General features: G+C 40.8%; 1 protein-coding gene across 2 annotated transcripts in view; it reads left to right on the top strand.

The window, feature by feature from the left end:
* Positions 1-3,961: 3,961 nt before the first annotated feature.
* grik1a (glutamate receptor, ionotropic, kainate 1a) overlaps positions 3,962-18,099 on the top strand; it is a 58,797-nt gene continuing 44,659 nt past the window's right edge. For both annotated transcript variants that reach the window (XM_083772466.1, XM_083772465.1), the window contains exons 1-2: positions 3,962-4,344; positions 17,847-18,014. In XM_083772466.1, coding sequence (XP_083628592.1) covers positions 4,263-4,344; positions 17,847-18,014 — 250 coding nt within the window. In that variant the 5' untranslated portion in view covers positions 3,962-4,262. The remainder of the gene's footprint in view (positions 4,345-17,846; positions 18,015-18,099) is intronic.

Genomic DNA, 18,099 nt, shown 5'->3' with positions numbered 1-18,099 from the left:
CACAAGCACCCCATACGCCTATCTGACATTTGGGGGATCAGGGTAAGCAATTATTTTGCATGTTCAGAGCCCGTAAGGTCTTAGCTGTGTCACCTCAGGGAAATTAAGCCTTAGACTTTCGCAGATTGAAAATGTCTAAAACTCTAAATCTTAGGCTATGACAGTTTAATTAGATTTAGCATACAGGGTGAGAGGAACTCAGGTCCTCAGTATAACTTAGTAAGGACCCATTCTTGCGATTGTGTATTGTGAGACCATTACATTTGCAAAGGGAAAGAACCCTTTGTCTTCTTTGTACTTTTACAACTGTGCTCGTACATAAAACTGTGTATTATTGTTATTTTAATGTTATTGCTATATCATATGGAAAATAAATTTTCTAAACTAGGTGTGTGTGTGTGTGTGTGTGTGTGTGTGTGTGTGTGTGTGTGTGTGTGTGTGTGTGTGTGTGTGTGTGTGTGTGTGTGTGTGTGTGTGTGTGTGTGTGTGTGTGTGTGTGTGTGTGTGTGTGTGTGTGTGTGTGTGTGTGTGTGTGTGTGTGTGTGTGTGTGTGTGTGTGTGTGTGTGTGTGTGTGTGTGTGTGTGTGTGTGCAAAATGGAAACGTTAAATTACAATTATGACACTATAGTGCACTGCACAATCCCATCCAGCAGGGGGAACAAGAGAACATGTTATTGTCAGGGTAGCCTGTTAACGAATGTCAAATTTGGTGAAGGGCTACAATACATGATTGATTGATTGATTGATTGAAATATTTATTAACAGTTTGTAGAATTTACAGTACATTTTAAGCACAAACTCAATACAAAGACTGTCAACTGTGAGTGGACGACCCAATTAAGCATTACACTTGTTTACAACAGGGTCCACATTGTTCAATTCATCAAAACATTTAAAGACATACAAACATTTAGAGACATACAAATAGACATTTCTATGTAGCTAAATTCATCATATGGGAAGCAAAAAAGGGAAAAGATACAATATACAGTGAGGGAAAGTGGGGTGGGGGGGGTGGGGGGGATTCAGATTTTACAGAGGCCAGTTTCGAATTGCAGCCATCCGTAGGTGCCCTTTGAGAGCGGTTTTGAAGGAGTCAAGGGATTCACATGTCTTAATGACTGTTGGTAGGGCGTTCCACATTTTGGTGGCATAGGAGCGAAAAGAATTTAGTCCCTTGTTTGTGCCGAATCTGGGTTGTACATGGTTTGTTGCACTCCCTCTGGTGTTGTGGGTGTGGACTTCGTTTACATTAAGGAAGTATTTAGACAGGTACATGGGTATCTTGGTGGTGTATCGAATCTTGTGGACCAGACCCATTGCAAGATGCTGTACTCTGTCGACGACCCTAAGCCATCCCAGCCTGTCAAAGTGGGCAGGGGTGAGGTGGGTTCGGGGGGTGAGGCCAAGTAGGAGCCTGACCAGTTTGTTTTGGGAGGTCTGGAGCCTTGTTTTAAGGGCCTTTGAGGTGCTGTGGTACCAAGAGGTGGATGCATAGTCAAAGAAACCTTGTACGAGGGCTCCTGTTAAGGTCTTCAAGGTGTTTTTGCTGACCAGTGAGGAGATCCTGTAAAGGAATCTTGTTCTTTGATTGACTTTTTTGATTACGTTGGTGGCCATCTTATCACCGGAAAGATTGGCCTCCAGGATGGAACCTAGGTAGGTAATTTGATCTTTTCGTGTGATAATATTGTCACCCACTCTAACCAAGAAGCCATCTGCCTTGCTGAGATTACTATTTGATCCGAAGAGGATGGATTCAGTTTTTCCCAGGTGTAAGGATAGTTTGTTATCAGCGAGCCAGGTGCAGATTCTACCGAGTTCAGAGCTGAGGGTCTTTTCAACCTGCAGTTTGTTCCTGTCCGAGACCAGCAGTGCTGAGTCATCTGCGAACAGGAACAAGTTGCAGTCATAAGCTGAAGTCATGTCATTAACATATATTAGGAACAGTAAAGGCCCTAGTATGCTTCCTTGTGGGACGCCACAGCTCACTGGGAGGGGAGGGGACAGTGTTCCGTTCACCTCCACCATCTGTTCTCTCCCCTCCAGGTAGGATTGCATCCAGCTCACTGATGTGCTATCAAAACCAATAGCTTTAAGCTTGTTAACCAGTATGGAGTGGTTCACGGTGTCAAAAGCCTTTTGGAGGTCCAGCATGACCATGCCGCAGTATTTTCCAGCGTCCACCTCGTGTTTGATGTGGTCGCTCAAATAGAGGAGGCATGTGTCAGTGGAGTGGGATGTTCTGAAACCAGATTGGAACTCGTACAGCAATTTATTAGTGGCAAGATACTTTTCAACCTGTTCATAGACTATTTTTTCCATCACTTTCGAGATGGAGCTTAGAATAGAAATAGGTCGGTAGTTGCCGGGTTCTAATTTACTCCCTTTTTTGTACAAGGGGGTTACTTTGGCCAGTTTAAAATCTTGGGGGACCTGTCCCTGTTTGATGGAGAGGTTAACTATGTGGGTGATGACTGGAGCTATGGAAAAGGCTGAGTCTCTGAGAAATTTGGAGGGGATATTGTCATGGCCAGTGGCCTTGTGGGGTTGGAGGGCACTCAGTTTTTTAAGTACCTCCTCGGTTGTTACCATTGCCATTTTGAAATCATCTTTACAAACACCAAGGTTTTTGTAGAAGGCTTTGATGTGCTCTACACCAAAACGCCCAGAGTGGGAGGGCAGTTTGCTAACCAGCTTTGTTGCAATGTTTGTAAAGAAGATGTTCAGGTGGTTGGCTACATCAAGCTTGTCAGTGATGAGGGTGTTATTCGATTTGATGTTTATGTTAGTAAACCTGGTTTTTAGTTTCTGACCACAGCCTAGTTGGTTGTTTAGTAACTTCCAGAGTTCCCGAGGATTGTTTTTGATTTCCTCGGCTTTATCATTGATAAAGTTACATTTGGCAGATTTGGTCATGGCAATTACACCGTTTCTTAGCTTGTTACACTGGGTTTTTAGGTTGCACAGTTTGGTTTGGAGATTACTGTCGAAGCGCTTGCTTAGATGCTTTTCTGTGATATTCTATACCAGGGTTCTCAACCCGTAGGTCGCGACCCCTAGGGGGGGTCCCCAAATTACATATATATATATATATATATATATATATATATATATATATATATAGTTTAGATAATTACATATATATATATATATATATATATATATATATATATATATATATATATATATATAGTTTAGATAGTACATGCATAGTTTGCATACACTTTCCTTAAGGGGTCCCCCAGCCAAACATGTTGAGAACGGCCTGTTCTAGACTGTAGCGGAGCCTGTTGTGGGGACCTTTGTACTTTTTGGACCTATAGCTGATGCTATTTGAAGATTTATTTTTCCAAGGTATTTTCTCAAACAAAATAGTACAGGCTACCAGTAACCAGCTCATATCCGTCAGTCGCTTATTTACAGGAGCCTATAGGCCTACCTGCATATAGCCAGCCATATTGCATTGCTGGACAAAAGTTTTTCAGTCTAAATTAAAATATAGAGTGTGTGCAGTTTTAGAGATTATAGCAGGGTATCACTTAGCTCTGGTCCATAGCCTTCTACTGCTTCGATTCTGCTCCTTTTTAGATTAATAGTCTAATTCTCTCATAACTATTTACTTTAGCCTATTATTTCATTTAGCCTATTTGGTGGGGAGGATTTCCGAATGCGAGTGGTCAACACAGTTCCCCGACTTCCACCACCACAAACCACATCACAAGGAATTTAAGGAAAGGACCATCTTTGCAGTGCTGAAGTCTGACTACTACTAGTGACTATATAATCGGTCGTAGCATCTCCGTTTAATTTGAAGATCACCCCCCTCCTCCCCCCCTCCGTCTAATCAGGACCGGTGTTCAGGGCTGTTGATAATCCAGCTGCCTCTAAATCCCCTCAACGCGCAGAGACAAGCGCCCTCGCTCCTACCCGGAGGTCACGGTGGACATGTTGCGTTTCCTATTTCTTTCATTAATACGTCTGACTGATGCTGCAAGAAGTTGGATTCTATATGCGACGGTGGCGATGATATCCCGCAGTTTGAGTCGGTATTGATGCAAAGCACCATGTCGGGAGTAACTTCTACATGGGAAACCTGTGCTTGGTCGGAATGGTCGCCCACTGGCACTAATGAATAAAGGGACAGAGATGACACGTCAGGGACTCCATAGCGTGGACAAAAGCAGTTTCCTTTTCTAACAATGAACTATTAAAGCACCACGGAGATTGATGCCGAGTGACTGTGTCCAACTGGGGAACTATGGATAAAAAGAGACTTTACGCGTATTGTCTTCTCCTGACGACTCAGTTTTGTCTGAGCTCACAACAAGTGCTTAGAATTGGTAAGAAGAGCAACACAGCTGACAACTATTAGCAATTTATTTAGGTCGCCAATAATGCCTTACTGGGGGGCAGTGGGGGCTCCATTTCCAACGTAGATGTTAAATGTGTATGTTTAGAACTCTCTGCATGCGTTATACTAGTCTACGTGTCGCACTCGCATTATTTAACCAACTGGAGTTTTTCCAACAGCTATGTAATGTAACTCGCATCGTGATATGTCGGCGTTTTAAGAGCAACTTGATGAAATGAAAAAAGAAGCATAGCCAACCAACTTAACCTTTCCCCCGTGTTTCTTAATTGATTCATTTGACATGCCTATTCAATTTCGACTTATTCTTGCCTAGCCCATGTTATTGTTTAATAGGCAAAATAAAAAAAGTCACAAAACATTGTGTTTTGTGATTCTACCTGTTTATAACCTCCTGCGGGCTATAATGCAACAGTACACGTGCGTCATTACGCACAGCTCATTCAACTGTTATTCGTGTAAGTTAAGTATATAGGCTAAACTAATTTAGTTTATTGATTTCTGTACATTATCCTTGCCACCAGAGACCCATCTGTAGCATTTCCATTCAAACACACGCCCCCTCCGCAGTACATCTTACCAGATGCCGTGGGCACAGTGACACCCTATCCATCACCGAGATTGATGGATTTGACGCGCACTGGGCTGGTAGCCTATACCACGCGGGCAATGTCACTGGTGGGCTTCAGGGGCGCGGGCACTTCATCAGCGCAAGGCGGGCTCACCTATTGGTGACAGGTTACATCTCATTATGTCCCTGCATGTCTCAGATTCAGGGTTTGGTCAGCAGAGAATGAATATGTAATGTAATACTGGTTGGTTGGCTGGCTGACTGACTGGAATGGAGAATTGCCTTCACTGACCGTGACATCTGACATGTGTTGATTGAGTTGAAGAGGCATGTGAATGAAGAGATTTAGTGCATGATGAGAGACCTGCATTGTCTGGTCTCAGTTGCCCACGTGATCAGTGTTCAATATTGTAAATCCTGCATTGTCTGGTCTCAGTTGCCCACGTGATCACTGTTCAATATTGTAAATCATTCTTGACCAATAATGACCGCTTAACTGCTTTGTTGGCACTGTGTGTGTGTGTGTGTGTGTGTGTGTGTGTGTGTGTGAAGAGCGAGAGGAAAAAGAAAGAGAAACCTATCTCACTTCTTACTGGTCTCTGTTCCTCTCTGCCTCTGGGTTTTCAGGATGGAGAGATAATTATCCGATTCAGACCTTTAGTCTTTTGCGCTACCTGTAATATTGATGACCAGGGAGGCCAAATGGAGGCGATGAAAAGTTAGGAAGATTCCAAGGATTATTGGCTGATATTGAACCAATGAAAAGTATCAAAAAGTGCTTCGGCCAAAACCTCCTAACTCCATTGGATCATCAAACTGTCTGCAGGTAAACCAGCTAACTCCACCTGTTGGCTGTTTAGCCCTTTTTTCATAAATCACTGCTATTGAACACCCTTTAAGTCTAGTGTTAAGCAAAAGCTGGAGGGGCTATTAAAAGGCGTTTCAGCCAAAACCTCCTAACTCCACTTCAGCTGGATCTTTTTGAATGGTGCTAGCCATTCCTATGCCCAGCTTTCCGTGTTTGTGTACACACAAACATCGAAGACAAAAGTGAAGACGCAAATTCTGATTGGCCGGAATGACATTTGTGATGATTTGTTTGGCTGAACAAAGAATATGATGTAGCCTATATGATGTATTATGATAAGAGCGCCCCTCACTTCACTTGGGTGTGATTTTCTTTAGAGAGTTAGTTGTTTCTTGCCTGACAGCCATACCTAAAATGTATAACGATTATCGGCCAACTCTTGAGCTCTGGATTTTACGCTACAGAAAGCTTGAATCTGTTAGCTAGTGATCCCTGGGCCCTGGCTGTAACACACTCGTACAGCAGTCACCTACAGCAGTGGTTCTCAACCTTTTCTGGATCAGGGCCCACTTGACAATCTCAAAAGCGGCCCACCCATCTGACCACGGCAGCCTGGTTATGAGGCCAGATGGGTGGGCCACATGCATTTTCAGAGCATGTTTATTGAAATGGTCAATGGTGTTCCAGCTTGGATCAATGGGAACTAACATAGTATATTCTACTTTAAGTTCCTATTTATTGGTACCACAAAGGAAACATTTTTTTCCGTTACATTATTTATTTTGTATTATAATGTTATTGTTGGATTGGGTTTGAAAGGACTGTATTAGCATGGACTAGTTCTGTGTAGTTGTGATTCATTCGCCCCCGGGGCATCGGTCAGAACACAGTGAAGGGGGTTTATGCTGGGCATGGCATGGGAATGAAGATACAGCACTGAGAGTGAATGACAATGTGTCAATGTGTTTTAGTAATCAAAGACGCACACTGGCACTGCAATGCTGCACAATATTGATGATAATTTAGGAGACGAGTGAACGTGTAGTTGACTTGCATCCGCTCTGACTGGAATAATGACACACCGGTTCCCATGTTCAGTTCTTTTTGGTTTTTAGTCCATGAGCCAGAGCTCCAAAAATTGGTGGGCAAACTATACCGTGTATTAAATTGTTTATAGGATCAATACAAGTAAATGAATACATGATAACCCTTCCACAGTAGTAGCTTTTTCATATTTTTGATTATTTTTCATATTTTCCTACATAATTCCTCATTTGCATATTTAAAAATGTAAAATTTGTAATACAATAAATCATTGTCTTCGTGTAAGTACTCACCGGTGGAAAAGGGGCCAGAATGCATTGCGCACTTAAGGTGGCAGTTACATATTGCTGAACAGTTCTTAAGGTGGTAACTTATATTATCTTTGGAATCTTTCTAACGGTTATATTATCATTAAAATGAGAGATGACCCGATACCGTATCGGTATTGGGTATTGGAAAAGTATCGGATCGGCCCTTATTTGGTCATATCGGTCATATCGGTATCTGCGAATATGCCAGTCTACCACCGATCCGACACAGGGGTATTATATAGGCCTATATGCAGTTGACACTATGGCAGGTAAATAAAAATGTTGGGGCATGTGGAGTTTGCTTTCAAGTTGCCCAAACTGCAAGTGCACATCAGTGAGGATTCTGCTATAAACACAACACGATATATATATATATATATATATATATAGCTATAAACACTACACTATTCCCAGTCGGTGGACTTCAAAATAAGATTTTCTGTTTTATTTTTTATTTTCATAAATATTATTCTCTGGTATCGGGATTTGGTATCGGTATCGGCTAACACAGAAATTGTGTTATTGGGATGGTATCGGAAAACAAAAAAAGTCTATCGGGACATCCCTAATTAAAATGAGTTTTGTCAATTATCGAAATCCATTTGACCCGACCGCCGTGTCGATCGGTGGTCCGACGCGGCGGTCGGTAAGTCCGACGGGTCGGTCGGTAAGTCCGATGGTCGGGACTTACCGACCGACCGTGGGACTTACCAACCGACCGCCGCGTCGTAGAACCCTGCAATGATTTTATTATTATTATTATTGTTGTGTCACAGTCTCACAGTCACAGACATTGCACAGCAGCGCGCACATGCATGCTGGGTGGAGAGAGAGAGAGAGAGAGAGAGAGACTGCGTGTTAAAAACCAAATATACTCATCGTTGTGTTCTGTTTCAAGTTATTGCTGAGTGAGTGACGCTGACAGGGAAAAGCAACAAGGGGGTTAGAAGCGAAAATGTCCATTGTGGGGAAAAGGAACTCGATCCACGCATGCACTTCTCAGAGTGATTAGCCTACTAATGATTGACGCGACCATGGTTTTACCTCAGTAAAACGATACCTAAACCTAACCCTAACCTTAACCTCAGTAAAACTATACCTAAACCTAACCCTAACCTCAGTAAAACTATACCTAAATCTAACCTCAGTAAACTATACCTAAACCTAACCTCAGTAAAACTATACCTAAACCTAACCCTAACCCTAACCTTAACCTCAGTAAAACTATACCTAAACCTAACCTCAGTAAACTATACCTAAACCTAACCTCAGTAAAACTAACGCAGTGGCTGGGGGGCGTTTCCAAGAACCCGAAGCCGAATTGGAGAGTGAGACTGACTCTGTTGAGTCTGTTTCCGTTGCAGCCCTGGCGACCGCCGCGTCGGACCACCGTCCCGCCGTGGAGGTCGGGTCAAATGGATTTCGCCCTTGCTGATTATTTGGGGGGCCACTTGCAATATTAACAGCCCACCAGTGGTCCCTGGACCACAGGTTGAGAGCCTCACACTGCAGTTATTGGGAGTTGGATGCAAAAGTGCTATGATGAATGATACCTACAGTATCTGCTGCGGAGTGATAATTTGGAGGAACCGATTCAGCAGCCAGAGGAGTTGGTTTCAGAAAAGGGATTAGTGGCAGAGTGACAGGAAATATCCAATGTCCACCCTTGTAGAATTCTCCACGATGCATTGAAGAAATCAGACACAAGTAGTCCATCTCATTTACATGCAGCTCTCCCCACACACGTTCTACACTGCTCAGGTAGTGAATGTCAACAACCATGCACATGTGTAAACAATAGGACACAAAAAAATATTTAAACACTGATGACAAAAACAATATAAATACAAAATAAAATAATTACAATTATGAGTTGGGTTATTCAAGTTCAAGAGATAGTCACAAGTTATGTTAGAAAAGATTGCGTTGAATCGGAATGTTGTCATACATCACCCCCTATAAATGATATACTCCTTTATAGATAATTCTATCATTATGAGAAAGCAAAAACTAACATGGAACAAAAATAGCTATCTGGGGTGACGGCTCCAAACGAACCTCAAATATATCAGACAAAATCTCAAATATTTTAGTCCAATAGTGTACCAGCTTGGGGTAATACCAGAACATGTGTGTGTGTGACTAGCTGGTGAGAGAGCACATCTATCACATTTATCATCAATTCCAGGTTATATTGTGGCAAGTTTAGATTTGCAGTAATGAAGTCTATGAAAGACTTTGAATTGAATAAGGCCTAGTCTAGCACATGATGTTGATGTGTTGACTCGATCAATAGCCCATCCCACCATTCATCAAGAAAGGTTTCACCCAACTCGGTCTCCCACCTACCCTATTCCTATTCTTGTCCATAGGGAGGATGTTTAATCTCATAAGAGATTGATAAGTCACTGAAATATGGCCCCTTTGCCCAGGATGCAGTATTAGAAGGTTGTCCCATGGTTTATTCACTGGTTTCTCAGGGTAGGAGGGGAATTGAGAAGTCTCTAATTTGAAAGTATCGGAAAAGATTATTGTGGGGTAGATCATATTTGCTACGAATTTTCTCAAAACTACTGAATATATTCCTCTGATAGAGATCTGACAATTTGACAAAGTTCTAGCTTATTTCAAACAATCCACTAGTGGTCCAGGGACCGGTCCATGGACCACTGTTTGAGAAACTGCTGTACACACCATGCATATTATGCAACAAATTAGAAATGTGTCACCAGTATCTTGACTTCATTACAACAACAATCTCTGTGCTTAAATGCTTCTGCTAATTAAACGAGTTTGCTAGCATGCCTGTTCCTCTGTGGGCCAAAATGTTATTTCATCTCAAAATAGGAATACAGCATTAAACAACACTGCCAATAATTCAACAAACTTAACTACTTATGCACCATTGATTTCCATGTACAAAAATGTTATTGTAAAGAACATGGAAGACAAACCATGAATTAATAGAAATCTTGATCTGTTTGCAATCTGTCCATAAAATGTGGCGTATGACAATAGCTAAAATAGTAGTTCACGACTTGATACAATGAGACTCATTGTGTGAGCTTCCAGGTCTTCCAGATCTTCTATAAATTGAATATTGTTGAGACGGATGAGGCCGCACAACTCTTAGCCACGATGCAAACATTTATTTAACCCATTCTGAACGGGCACCCATTTTGGTGTCAGCATCATGTTATGCTTTAGCTATTGAAAAATAGCAGATCTACAAGCTCATATCGCGCCACCGAGTGGCGCGATACGAGCTTGTAGGTCTGCTATTTTTTGAAAAATCGAAGAACGACTGACATTTTTAGAATCTGATCTCAGGTCAGAATGGGTTCATCAGACCAGTGTGTGTCCAGTCGGAAACCTCGTATGAATCTGATCTCGGGTCAGAATGGGTTAAAGGGTACAGGAAACATAGTCTTCCTCGTGTGTTTTTTTTAAAAGACCTTCCTCCCTTATTTGCCCATAAATTATTAAATTATTAAATTAAATATCAACATTAATATCAAAAGTAGAGGCATTGATTCCCCCTCATCGACCATAACCAGAACAAATCAAATCCTATGTCCAGGGATCGATGCGATGTGAGAGTGTGGTCTAGCCAACACCAACTCTGGACTCTCTGCCCTCCACACACCCTCCTGTCTTGAGCTCCGTAGTGTTGTTAGCTCCGTCGCTTTGTATCTACGTAGGTGATGCGACTCCTTTCCTGGCTTTGCCCTGGGTTGGCTCCCGCAGTGTCAGTTTGCTTAGTTACCACCAGTTCCAGGTGCCCAACGCAGTGCCCGGCCAACCTCATCCTTCTCTCTCCGACTTTGCCTGTGACCCATGGTAGGTCCCGTAGACGTCCTCCGGGCCGAGGTCTGTTATCATGATGGGATGTACTTGCCTAGACTTCCTTGGTACCAGCGTGAACCCGTGTCTCCTCTCTGTCTCCCTGCCACTGATTGCAAGTCTCTGGGCGTAGTCCATCGCTATTATAAACAGGAAGCGGGCTAGGGTGTCTCCCTGTTGGACGCATAGAGTAATAAGGTTTGGACGCCCACGAGGATCTCAAAGTCTTTGTTGTCACCGTCGTGTGTCTGAACCTTGACTCAAGTCTGGCAATAGCCTGACAATGTCCAGGGATCACTTGTTTCTCAGGTGGATAACCTCATCTGTATTACCGTCTGCATGCCCAAGGTGCATTATCAATACCAGATCAAAAGGCGGTCTGTACATCTGTAGCACTTCCTAAACATCTGTTACAGTATGCTGTCTTCTGGGCCAGATGGACCGATTTGTCTGGTAAATTATTCTTTAATGAAATGGATGCTCTTAGTGCTATGAAGTACATTAATCCATTAGGTAAGGAGACACCAGCGCAGGGTTCAATGAATGGTGTTCTTGAAGAAAACCTGCAGCAGTCCTACAATAGAGAAGCTGAGCTCTCTTCGAAATAAGGCTATTTAGTGGGGTTCCGTCTCTATGTTAAATTTAGTTGTCATTTACAACTCATGTAAAAGTTTCACTTTCAGTACTAATTTGAAGGTGAGGGTCTATAGAACCATTTTGGTTCGAGTGGCAATCACCAAAATAAAATAATTGGCCTATAGGGGGCGTAGTCAGGTGCCAACCCCCATCAGCCCTACCAAAATATGTAAACTGTTGTAACTTTTGATTAAATTATCCAATCTGAACATATGATATATGTATGGATTCACAATCAGGAGTAGCATTTGGTACTTAAACCTTATTAGACATATAATATTTGTTTCCACCCAGTATTGGTGTATATCCACAAACATAGCAGGAAAAACGAGATAAAAACTAGTAGTGGGGTCCCTAGACAGATCGTCATTTACAACTCAAAAGTTTAACTTTCACTTCTAATTTGTAGATAATGACCTATAGAACAATTTTAGTTCGAGTGGCAAGTCTACAAATTAAAAAATATATATATTTTTGCCAGATTTCCAAAATGGCCAAAATCGGAATTATGTTTATTTGAAAAATGTCTTAATTTTCTTATATTGCTGTTTTTTCTTTGTTTTTCTTGCTATATCAAGTTAATCCTGTGTGAGGAATCAACTGGATTTCAAATAATGTTTTGAATAATCTGATATAGAAACAAAATAAAGATGGCTGCCAATGTACATTGAATTACTACATTACGCCTAACTTCTATCCTGTTGAACCTAGAACGGTGATGTTGGTGCCTATACCTATGTTATCATGAATGACTAATTGTATAAAAACAAAATACATATAATGGGACAATATAATATTTCACACAAATGAGACAATGCAGTACATATGTGGGGAACTAAAGTTAGATATTGGAATATAATACACCACTCCTGTGTTACATTTGTTTATTTACTTTTTTTAGTTATACTATGTACTGCCACTATAGGGGGCAGAGTAGCAGGTGTGTCTTAATTGTTCAGACTTGGTAGCTTGTTAGTTATAAGACTAAGCATACTGCAGAAGAGCATGAGCTGCACTGATTGCTCTCTTGTGGTATTGATATTTTGAAGGTAAGCAAAAAAGTTAAACATGTCATGAAGGATCCTAAAGTGTTTTTTATGAATATGGATAGTCATGGAGTGCCACGATACGGTCTTCTCCCAGCGCAACTGCCTTGTCGTTTATCTCTTGGGTGAGTTCTACCTTCTGGAACGAATGGTCTGCTGCATATGTTTCTTCACCACAAAAGAGACATTTATTACGATTAACAGGTGCACCAGTCCGGCATGATCTTCTTGCCAATGCCACAGCACCTCCAGAATGCCTTTTTTTTTGCACTGTCAAGTGCTGTTGCCCTATACAGATGCGGACAAGTTGTATGCCAGAATGCACGATTTAGCTTCATGGATTCTGCATCTGGAAGTTCAACGTCTGGGTGGGGAGAAGCGTCAATTGCTCTGAACTGACTTGTAAGGCCTATGATGTCTGTGTAGGCTCCTTCTCTACGACTGGCAACTGGATTTGCAAGAGGGCAAACAAGTCTTTCCTCAGTTTGCTTTTGGCACAAAATGCACAACTGCCATTTCGTTGTCCCAGCCATAACAGACAAATACTTTATCCAGGTTTAGTTTTCTGTTAGGGTCATATCATGAAAAAATATAGAAAATATTATATTACTATATTATTATATAACTTTTGTATTTAACAGTTTGCCTCAACATATTAATAGATACAAGAAAACAGTCAGCAGTGCATATAGCTACATTCACATTTACCATTGTAATAATAATGAAAATAATGAAAACACAATTTCTTCCTCAGCATAATTGCTATACTGTAGCTAGCCTTTAGTTTTAGCCTGTGCTATAGCTACAGGCTACTTTGGTTAATGCTAGCTCATACTATTGGGATGTAGTACTTTGGCCACTTATCCCACATGACTATCCATATTCATAAAAAACACTTTAGGATCCTTCATGACATGTTTAACTTTTTTGCTTACCTTCAAAATATCAATACCACAAGAGAGCAATCAGTGCAGCTCATGCTCTTCTGCAGTATGCTTAGTCTTATAACTAACAAGCTACCAAGTCTGAACATAACAATTAAGACACACCTGCTACTCTAACCCCTATAGTGGCAGTACATAGTATAACTAAACAAATTAAATAAACAAATATAACACAGGAGTGGTGTATTATATTCCAATATCTAACTTTAGTTCCCCACATAATTATGTACTGCATTGTCTCATTTGTGTGAAATATTATATATTGTCCTATTATATGTATTTTGTTTTTATACAATTAGTCATTCATGATAACATAGGTATAGGCACCAACATCACCATTCTAGGTTCAACAGGATAGAAGTTAGGCGTAATGTAGTAATTCAATGTACATTGGCAGCCATCTTTATTTTGTTTCTATATCAGATTATTCAAAACATTAATATTTGAAATCCAGTTGATTCCTCACACAGGATTAACTTGATATAGCAAGAAAAACAAAGAAAAAACAGCAATATAAGAAAATTAAGACATTTTAATTCCGATTTTGGAAATTTGGCAAAAAAAAATATATTTTTTAATTTGTAGACTTGCCACTCGAACTAAAATTGTTCTATAGGTCATTATCTACAAATTAGAAGTGAAAGTTAAACTTTTGTTGAGTTGTAAATGACGGTCTGTCTAGGGACCCCACTACTAGTTTTTAGCTCGTTTTTCCTGCTATTTTTGTGGATATACACAAATACTGGGTGGAAACAAATATTATATGTCTAATAAGGTTTAATTACCAAATGCTACTCCTGATTGTGAATCCATACATATATCATATGTTCAGATTGGATAATTTAATCAAAAGTTACAACAGTTTACATATTTTGGTAGGGCTGATGGGGGTTGGCACATGACTACGCCCCCTATAGGCCAATTATTTTATTTTGGTGATTGCCACTCGAACCAAAATGGTTCTATAGACCCTCACCTTCAAATTAGTACTGAAAGTGAAACTTTTACATGAGTTGTAAATGACAACTAAATTTAACATGGAGACGGAACCCCACTAATTTGTTGTAATACAAGGGATTGGATTGCTCGCACGCACACACACACACACACAGACACACAGACGGACACACACACATACACACTCTCCCCCTGGTGGGTTGTTGAACAAATTGTCATAACGGGTGTTTAGCAGAGGCTCAGTTCTATTTCCCCAATGCTTCTAAAAATATTTTTTCATTCAACCCTGCAAAGGGATAAATGTATCATCACTTCATTGTACCTCTTTATCCCTTCCCTGTAGAGAGACAAATCTCTCCATTCTGTTCTGTCTGGTCTATGTAGCCCCAGATCTCTCTATCAAGGCTGTCTCCCCATCACTTCAGCTTTGCTTGTAATTTCAGGAGCAAGGAAATAAAAACATTTATGTGGTCAATGATACCGTTCTGGTAATTGGAAACGGATAATGGGATGTCGTAATTGCAATCTTGTGGATTTACTAGTGGACATGTTATTTTGGACCAAGACTGACTGTAACATGTCATTTTTAAGCAGTGCCAGCCACTTCCACAAGTGTCTGTCTGTCTGTCTGTCTGTCTGTCTGTCTCTACTATATGTATGAGCATGGCATGAGCTGCAACTAATTGTAACATAATAAAGCTGCAACGAATTACACTAATTTAACATAATAAAGCTGCAACTAATTGCAAGGTTTTCAGCACGATCTGAAGGTAAAACATTGCCCCGGCATCGGGCATACATTGGCAGATGTCATAGTTTTGTTGAACAATGTGACTGGTAGACTCATTTCAACTCTCTTTTTACTTACATTGTGACATGTTATGAATGATCATATGAGATGGGCAAATTGACGCTTTTTTATCCATCTACCCATTATGGCCTCACTCACTATTGCTGTGCTGTCCCAATTTAAAGTGTCATTGTGTGGCCTTGGACCCTCCTGATCCAGCCCTGTGCACACATAATTAGAGAGAACATAACAGAATCCTTATAAGCAGGAAGTGAAGGTACCGTATCTGGGAAGAATAATAATTGTTCCTCTTGGAAACACTTAAAATGCAAACACTCATTTGCATGTTCCAACAGGAACATAGGATAGGTATCAATTTGCAATATCAAATACAGGGACGTTGAAAAATGGGGCATTAGGTTTTTATGGTGGACATTATATTCATTTAAAGACCATAAAGACTTTAGAGTGAAATACAGCTTTCTTCAAGTCACTGCAGACAAGAATGTAGGCATAGAGCTAGTTTTATTTAGTACCATACTTGGAGGTGGTTGAGTCATAATAAGTACTTAAAATGTCTAGTCTAGGAAATATTTCACCTATGAATGTGCTGGTTTTGGGGATGGAACAAATTCCATCCATCTGAACGTGTTCTGTTAGGAGGCAGTAACTTAATTAGGTAGACTTAAATTCCATCTGCAAAACTGTAGGCACGATACACAAGTTCCCCACTCCTCTACCATTAATTTGGTTTAATTAAATGCTAAATTATGCTTAGCTTTTATGCCATGGACTGATCACGAGTGTTGATGTTGCTAAATTGTTCATTCTTCCATAGAATGCAGAAGACTCACTTGTAATGGATGAAGGTCAAAGGCTCATGATTGGGTATAATCTTGGTTCATTTGTGGTATGTTGTGTAAAGGCTTGCCTACAGGGCCCTGCTTCTATTCTGCCAGGGGTCTGCAAGTGGCTCTTTTGGTGATTATAATCAGAAGTCCAATTACAGGGGAACATAGTTACCAATGCCACAAAGGAAAGCTTTCCCACTGAACCATAATTCATTCAATTACTCCTAGGATTCTCTGGCACCCCATCTCTTTTCTAGGCTGAAGACAAAGGGGGACCATGCCATAGTCATAGTCAGGGCTCCTTGACGCTGTCTGGAAATACCTTCCTGAAGCGGAGGCTTGACGATGATAAATCAGTATTCATTGTATTGAACATTGATTTTGATGTTGCTGTTGTTTGATTCTCTTGATGTTTTGTCCCTGCACTGTATATTGTTTGTGTTTTATATAGTCATACGTTTTTATAAATTTTTCTCTTTTTCTAAAAAGAATATATACATCCCTGGGGTACAAAAAAATGTAAAGGGGTGTGTGTGTGTGTGTGTGTGTGTGTGTGTGTGTGTGTGTGTGTGTGTGTGTGTGTGTGTGTGTGTGTGTGTGTGTGTGTGTGTGTGTGTGTGTGTGTGTGTGTGTGTGTGTGTGTGTGTGTGTGTGTGTGTGTGTGTGTGTGTGTGTGTGTGTGTGTGTGTGTGTGTGTGTTAAAGACAGAATGCTTTCTCACTTTTCCTCCTTGAGCCACACATTTAATTGTTTTTCATTTTTTGTTTGGCATAACCTCATTTCATACTCGGCATTCCCACATGTCAGTAATCAAACTGTTTGCTAACTATGCATGCTGGCTAAGTTAGCAATCAGTTGATCTTGACTTGTTCTACAGTTTTATATGCATATATTCATTCATTTCATTTCATAATTTGGACAGAGACAATGGGTTGGTCAAACATACTTTTATTCCTTTCAAAGTCCAACAGTATTATCATTACTATGTTGTCAAACACCCACTACTCACACCATCCTCATTTCCTGGTCAAAGTTACACAAAAGGGTCACCACTGAATCCACTGCTCCTTTTATAGGTGGAGGATTCAAATTGGGTTGCACCATGTTGCAGGGGTGCAGGTGTCTGGCAATACATACTATTTAGTATGATTGCAACGAGACGGATTGTTTAAAACCTGGTTTGTTAATTACTTTAGTATTGACAAGTATACAGTAAAGGTTGGGAAATGTTTTCTGTGTTACATGTTCACTAGATTTGTAAGTGAATGCTTTGGGGAAACCTGTCTCTAGACAGATGGTATGGGCCAATAGTCAGAGGCCTGAGTTTGAATTGATGTAGTCAGTCCATGGTGAGACATGGGGAGGGAAGGCGCACAATGCGGGAAGCTCTGCCCTAGGACAGTGTTAGGACTGGTAATGCCCAGACTGGGTGCTTGAATTTAAGCATGTCATTTAAGTTTGTTATTTTCATTTTATTTGGAAGTTATATTTTATTTTTGTGAAAAATATTTTCCTGCGAAATTATTTTGAACCTTCATTTTTGGAAACCTTTGAAGAAATAAATCTTTGGCAACGATGGAGATTTTTGGTATGTCATTTTTCTGTGCACCTAGCCCTCATCAAACGGACTCATTTACAGTGTGTTTTTACACCCATTCTGCTCCATGTGCAGGTGGCATCTTTGAGACGCGGGAGAGCGAGTTGGTGAGCTTGGATGAGTTGGCCTTCAAGTTTGCCGTTACCAGCATAAACCGGAACCGGACCCTGATGCCCAACACAACTCTCACCTACGACATTCAGAGAATCAACCTCTTTGATGGCTTTGAGGCGTCCAGGAGAGGTGAGTTCAGGGGAGCCGCTGTCAACACATCATGCTTTAACCACATGAACACCAGCACCCTATTCCGGCTTAGGCAAGCATCCTG

Source organism: Protomyctophum parallelum (assembly GCF_964188405.1).
Source record: "Protomyctophum parallelum genome assembly, chromosome: 1".
NCBI lineage: Eukaryota > Metazoa > Chordata > Actinopteri > Myctophiformes > Myctophidae > Protomyctophum > Protomyctophum parallelum.
The sequence above is the reverse complement of the archived record's forward strand: the minus strand, read 5'-3'. Positions and strand labels throughout refer to the sequence as shown.